This window comes from Phoenix dactylifera, unplaced genomic scaffold (assembly GCF_009389715.1).
Source record: "Phoenix dactylifera cultivar Barhee BC4 unplaced genomic scaffold, palm_55x_up_171113_PBpolish2nd_filt_p 000146F, whole genome shotgun sequence".
Taxonomy (NCBI): Eukaryota; Viridiplantae; Streptophyta; class Magnoliopsida; order Arecales; family Arecaceae; genus Phoenix; species Phoenix dactylifera.
The window spans coordinates 389,504-397,024 of NW_024067700.1; the positions used below are offsets into that span (position 1 = coordinate 389,504).

Below are 7,521 nucleotides of genomic sequence, written 5' to 3' on the forward strand. Positions count from 1 at the left end.
TAAAATGAATAAAAAATACTTGAAGACTTAAATCGGGCATTACTTTGTGTGCTGTACAGCACATTTTTAGGAATATGGTACGTAGGTGACTGGATGGCTTCCTACCAAACTAGTGGCTTGGGGCTATGGGAGATTTTTATTTTATTAGATTATCTTCGAGATATTTTGATGATAATTGCGGATGGATGTATTTATCCAAAAATTATATAAAATAATTAAGTTAATAAAAAATATAAATTTATATATGTATAGAGATATAGATATAAATATAAATAGACTATAATTTTTCGAGTCAGAAGAAAAGATTACTAAATGAATACTCTTCCGCTCGCAGCTTTTAAAATCAATCAATGACAAGGAAATGGTGGGTGGAAAATGTTTCCCAGAAAATCCTCATAGGAAGCTTCCTCGAAGCTCACTCCCCCACTACTGCGCTCTTTTAATACTCCCCCTTCCCAACTCCATTTTCTCCTCAGTTTCCTCCCTCTTTCTCTCTCTCCAACCCATCCATTTCCTGTTCTCTTTCTCTAAATCTAAGAAGTCATGAAGCTCTCCATCGGAACCATCTTTGGCTCCTACAAGAAGCCTTCAAAGAAGAAGAGCCGTTCGATCTCTCGCAGCGACGCCTCCACGGCCACCTCCTTCTCCTCCGAAGACTCCACATCCTCCCGCCTCCGATACACCCCCCGCTCCGTCCTCCCCCCTTCCTCCGGCAAGAATCCCTCCGCTGCCGGATCCGACGACCTCTGCTTCCTCTCCTCCGCCTCCTCCTCCGTCTCCGACCTGTTCGCCGTCTTCGACCGCGACGGCGACGGCAAGATCACGCGGCACGAGCTGCAAGCCGTCCTCCGCCGGCTCGGCGGCGCTGATCCGCCCACCGAGGAGGAGGTGGCGTCGATGGTGGCGGAGGTCGACCGCGACGGCGACGGGTGCATCAGTTTGGAGGAGTTCGGGGCGATCGGGTCGGCCTTCGGCCCGCCGGCGGGAGCGGATCTGCGGGAGGCCTTCGCCGTCTTCGACGCCGACGGCGACGGCAAGATCTCGGCGGAAGAATTGCTCGGGGTGTTCATCACGCTGGGGGACGAAGGGTGTACGCTCGAGGATTGTCGCCGTATGATCGGTGGAGTCGATACGGACGGCGATGGATTCGTTTGCTTCGAAGACTTTGTCCGCATGATGGACGGCCAGAGATGATAGATTAATGATAATATGATCTTGTCGCGTCTCATGTGATACTCGTTGGTTTCTTTTCTTTTCTTGAAGAAGAAAAGAAAGAAGTAATAATTTTGTAACTATCTTCTCTATAAAAATCAACTATGGGTTTATCTTTTATGGTTTATTAATACAAATATCTTTCGACTGTTCTTTGGGACTTCTGGAGTTATCTGATTCTTTTTTTTTTTTGTATATTTTAGTTTTGGATCAGCTTGACTGACTATAATTCCATGTCCAATGGAAAAATCGTCTTGATTGGCATATGAGAATCATACCATTTCATTTAATCTGGTTACATGACAAGCTAATGCTTTTATTTATGATTTTCTTTTCATGATGACAATTAGAATTCATCTTTAGAGCTTGGAATGTTTGATAGGCCAGTTGCCAAAGCAATCATTACTAATGATTACTGGGTATTTGGCATAATGCACATAAATATATCATGAGATTAGAGACGAGCAATCTTTGCTACTAATAGTGGAGGTTACAAAATAATGTAGACAGGTATCTTTTAACATAAATCACGTGGATGCTAAGCTATTTAGGAGAGTGGCAAGCATTTTCTAAGCCTTCATTTGCAACCATACTACTCTACAGATTTGTATAGTTTTATTGGGTTGAAAAAGTCTCAGATTCGAACACAGCCGCCGACTGAGTGGCTCCTACGCGGCGCATCACTCAGAAAGCTTTCTCTGGATAAATCGAGCAGATGCTTCCGACCCGCTTAGAAGGCTTCCTCTGAGATCCTATATTCGTTTGGTGTGGGAAGCTGGTGTATCAAAAAAAAAAAAAAAAAAAAAAAAAAAAAAAAAAAAAAAACCCTCAAACTAGCTTATTATTGTTGATATTGATCTAGAATCTTTTATATCTTATATAGATATAGCAATAAATCACCGACAAACTCGCTCTATGGATTGCATACTTGCTTGTTTTAATTATGTGTAGCTGCTTGATGTGATGAGCATTTGGTGTAATCTAGTTCAAATATTTTTTTTTTCTTAATTCTTCAAGAATAATTTATCTACTTAACTAAATAAAAACGGGATCTTAACATGATCAATTGCCAACAAGACTTAGAACATGCTCTAACCCTTAACACAGACCAGGATTTTGTTGAACTTCTAGGGTTAAAATGAATTATATATCATTTTGCATTATAAAAATAAAAATAATAAATTAAATATTAAACTTCTAAAAACAAGATAGGACACTTGACTAAAACCTATACTTGATTAACAAACACTTGATTAAATTATGCATCATTTTGTTGCTCTAACAAATACCGTTGGGGTGTCAAAATGAGCACCATCTGCATCAAATGAAATAACTGAATTAAATAAAATATCCTGGACACGGTTTTTCGATGCGAAGCACATGCTTGCTACCTAACCCAGCTTTGGCCTTCACCACGCGCATGTGGGAGCACAAATGAGGATTCAGAGATACAATTAAACTTGTCAGCTAGTACCACTCTATGTCCATGTCTTCGAGAACTTTATGAGAAATTGTGAACTCAAAATGATTATTTCAATTGCCTAGCAACCAACAATACCATGGATCTTGTGAAACTGTACTTAATTTAGGAAGAATAACTATGCCACAAGTGAATCTTGTCTTTCTTAGCTTTAATTTCTGGACTAACTTTTGGCCATTGACATTAAATTTTACCTACTACTAAATTATAGTCAATAGTATTGGGTGTAGAGCAAAAGTGAGAAAAAAGGTACAATCACATATGTCGCAATATGCACATGGAGCTATAGTCTAGCAATTGCACCCATCAAATAGGTTCTTTCCTTTAGATATTCTTCAATTCTCCAACACAAGTAACCATTAGGCTACATTTGTTCTTGGATAAAATCCGATTAAGAGATACTTATTAGTCTAATTTCCTGGAGAAGATATGACTACCAAAGATAATTATAAAAAGCATTGTTTATGCAGAAAATAGATCTCAACTTCTATATCATCTTTGTTTTTATAAAAGTAGGTTATTTAGGCTAATGGCCCGGCCCGAGAGGCCCATTAAGATCAAGCCAGTCATGTGGCTCGTGAGAGGGAAGAGGAGTTGACTCCCGATCGGGGTTTTCTTCCTCCTCCGATATCGCCGAACTTCAAGAGTTCTAGAGCGATCTAAAACCCTGGGAATCATCTATTTAAGGCCTTCTCCTTTGAGTTTCACCACCAGAATCACCAAAGATCGTCGTGATTCCAAGCATTCTTTCCATGGTCCTTCCCCTGATTTTCACTGGGAAGAATCATCGGAACGCTTTGCCGGACTAAGGTAAGAGTTCTTCATCTTCTTCTCCTCCATTGATATTTTGGGCATTCATTTGCTTTGGTAATCGCCGAAACTTCTTCCAAAATAGGGCACCCCTATTCCAGTCTTCTTCCACCGATTTCGGTCGACCGGCCACCCCCGCCAGCTGCCCGCCACCGCCACCTTGCTAGACCATCACGTCACAACCACTAGTCGCCCCCTTTCTCTTCTGTTTTTCCAAGAGAGAAGAAAGAAGAAAAGAAGAGAAAGAAAGAAAAAAGAAGAGGAGAGAGAGGGAGCCATCCCTCTCTTTCTCTCTCTTATTTTCTCTCTCTTCTCTTTGTTTCTTTCTCTACTTTCTCTCTCTAGAAGATCTATGGAATTTAGTATTGGATTCTATGAAGGCTTATTTTGTCCTAGTGTTTGGGCTGCCTACTGGATCGATCACCCGGCCTTGTTGAATATCCTTGAAACTTTTATTGATGAACCATGTTGATTAATCTTGGCCATGATTGAGTCTGATTCATTGAGCGAATTGTCTAGACCTGACCCACATGAAACTACGGTACACCCGGTCAAGTCTTCTTGTATTATTTTATTAAAATCATCAAATAGAAATTAATTTTAATATTTATATTTTAAATAGGTCTAGCGGAGTCACCTAGCGAAGTCCGTCAGTTTAAGAGAAAAGAGGTAAATAAGCCTTATACTCCTTGCTAGTTTTTGAACTTGTAAGTAACCCCGACACTCCTTATTAGTTTTCAAATTTCTACATATTTTTCATATTTATAATATTAAATGTTGATGATATTATATTTTCTTAAAATTAAGGATCAAGTATACGATATTATGAAACTCATAATTTCTTGCTAAATAATGGTTCTATAAATATTTTATTATTAATGACTAGTTTATGAACTATAAACTTCACATTTATAAAAATAGTATTTTTTTATGAAAAGAATAATTAATAATTATTCTACTGTTAAATGCTTATGTATGGGCTATGAACTCTATAAAGCCATTTATTATTTTATTTATGTAAAATTTAAGAAAATATAGTTCAAAAAAATTGAGTTAATAAAAATTATCTTAACAACTTTAGCAAAATGGCTCTCAGATAGCTATGTATGGCCCCTAAAGGTAGGGTAGATCGATATCCAATTTCATACAATCCTGCTAGCAGGTAATAGTAGTTGATATACGACCCTGTAAGTAGATAATAGTAGTTGGCATATGGCCCTGCCAGCAAGTAATAGTAGTTGGTATATGACCCTGGCATTGGGTAATAGTAGTTGATGTTTATCGATTACGACCCTATCACGGGTATAATAGTAACCTTAGCATTTAGTTTGAGAGAAATAATTTGATCGATGATATTGTTAAATGGTAAATGATTTATAATTTTATTTATATTATGCACCTGGAACCCTATTTATGCCATATTGATGATATTGTGTGTATGCTTCACTATATGACTTACTTTATCATATGACACTATAAAATATTCTATCTTACAATAATTATTATTTTTACATTATGATACATCGATTCATGCAAAATTTTATGCTTGATCCAGTAAGATAGTGAAAGGTTTACTTACTAAGCCATGTCGCTCAAAAATCTCTATTTTTATTTTATTTCTCTTCATGCAAACAGGATCAATGGAGACGAAGGTTGGTCCAAGCTTGGAGTTTGTACTAGCAAGCTTGGCGATGTATATGATAGAACTTTAGTTCTTCACTTGATGATTAATTTGTAACTTAGTAATTTTTTAAATTTTGAGCATTATGGGTTTGGTATTTATGTTTAGATTTAGAAGCTCTGAACTAATAATGGTTGTACTTAATAGATAATGAAATTAGATTTCTACTTATTCTATTTTGTTGGAGATGAATTTGGAAGCCAAATGAAATATTTGACTTCATGTTATCGTGGGTTGTATCCCTCAGTAGCACGACTATGTCATGTTTCGGATTTGAGGCGTGAAAATTTTAGTTGCTTAACCGAATTCTTCTTGGATTAAGGAATATGTCCAATTAAAATATTTTTTGAAATGATTTTTTTTATTTACTTTAAACTATCTATTTTAAAATTCAAATGATAGAATTTAATCATGTTTACGAAGTGCACCAAACCTTTTAAGGTCATATTGCAGAGCGCAAAGAGCCAGCACAGTGTCCCTGGCCAGGCTGGTCACCAAAGCATAGCTTTTTGTTTTTTTTTTTTTTTGCTGTCTTTGGTGTTCGTCGTCACTTCCTCATTTGAATTTCCCACAAATTTCTTTCTCACCGTAGATGGCGGTGGATCTATCCTCTCTACCAACCCGATCAAAGCCGATTGATGGTTATGGGGTTGTACTTTACGGCTCCGCTCGAGTCTCTAGGTCTCTATATTAGTGCTCAGCGGTGATGGCTGACAGCCTATTTCAGCTTCTCCCTTGCTCCTCTATCGTTGGTATTGCTTGATTCCAACTCTGACTCTCTCTCTCTCTCTCTCTCTCTCTCAGCACCATTCCCCTCTTTGATGTGGTGGTTTGCTTAATACCATGGTCGCCAAATCAAGCCGGCATCCATGGATCTCATATGTTGTTTGGCAAAAACCATTTGGACGATCTTCTCGATGCTATGGTGATTTTGATGAATATTTTTTGTTGTTATTGTGGTGTCCAATTCCATGCTGCCATATATGATATTCAAGTTAATTAGTGATGGAGAAGGATCATTGAACTCAACGTACATTGTTTTGTCCACTATGAGTAGAGCCGATCAAGATTCAGAAGTGAGATCGGCCATATTAAAAAGTCGAATCGTTAGTTAAATTTTCGAAGACCATAACTTAGTCATACAATGGCCGATTGTAATAATCTCTTTTTGTTTTTTTTATATTGAAATCAGGTATCTTTTTAAGCTCTACGATGTGCATCGTCTCCTGAGGGAGGTCGCAACCTTAGTGATGATAATCAAATTCCATCATTTGGGCTCTGAAATAGATTTGATTAAACCGAAAATTTTTTTTTCAAGAAAGATTTTGACTGAGCATATCTATCTAAGAGACATAAGGTAAAACTGATATAAAAGTTGAGGTCTCCCTCCTCTAGAATTTTAACTTTTTTAGTTTATTTCTACTAATTATGTCTATTTTTGTAAAGTGAGTCCTATTAGAACTAAAAGAGAAATCTAATCTAAATTGTGAAAGGACATATCTCACCATTATAACTAGAGGCTATATATCCCAATTTTTCATCATCAATGATAGAAAAGGAGGACCTAAACCCCACTTTTGCTAGTTTTTCCATCTTTTTCTAAATTTTTTTTGAGAGATTCGAGTTGAGCGGGTTGAAAGTATTCTTTGTTCTTTCCAATCGGATCAATTAACATTAGGGCCGTGGATTTTTTTAATACCCTACCTAGGGTTTGTTGCAACGTGGACAGCCTTGGGTAATTGTTAGATTTGCGGGCTTTGGTTATGATGATGTGCTGATAGGTGCATCTTGGCACGACATTAGTTGAGCAACTGGTGCGCCTATTTGATAAGATATTTTTTTTGAATCCTAAATGCTTATGTTGTATTTCATATTTCGTACCATATATTTACAGATTTGAATGGATGATGCTATATGAATGGTTAGTAGGGATAATGTTTGGAATGGCCTTGCATCCTTTGTGTCGATCAACTGCATATATCCCAATGATGATCTTCAACTAAGTAATTCAACTGTGTTAGATAATGAAATACATGAAATTCATGCAATCGATGGAGTTCTTAGCAATTTTCATCTAAGTACGAATAATGAAAAAAAACACACATTGTTATCGGTATAACACAAAAAAATGAGCTTCAACTCTGCATGCTGCAACCAAACAACATTTTCACCATCTTTTAAAAGAAGATGCGGTTAACAGAGCACAAGCTAGACGATGCTTTATCTAGCTATTTGATTAATCAGTTAAGAGGTGGCTACTGCGGCTTAGTTCTAGCCATCTCTCAGCAAGCTATCTGAGAATCAAATGCAGCCAAAGTTGAATCTTCCACCATTATTC

The 7,521-nt window shown here is 37.3% G+C and overlaps 1 protein-coding gene across 1 annotated transcript; it reads left to right on the forward strand.

Annotated features, from left to right (window-relative positions):
• Nucleotides 1–356: 356 nt before the first annotated feature.
• On the forward strand, nt 357–1,372 carry LOC103707737 (probable calcium-binding protein CML17). Its single transcript, XM_008792349.4, has one exon. It carries the CDS (start codon nt 544–546, stop codon nt 1,192–1,194), a length of 651 nt encoding a protein of 216 aa, XP_008790571.1. The 5' UTR covers nt 357–543; the 3' UTR covers nt 1,195–1,372.
• The last annotated feature ends 6,149 nt before the right edge of the window (nt 1,373–7,521 follow it).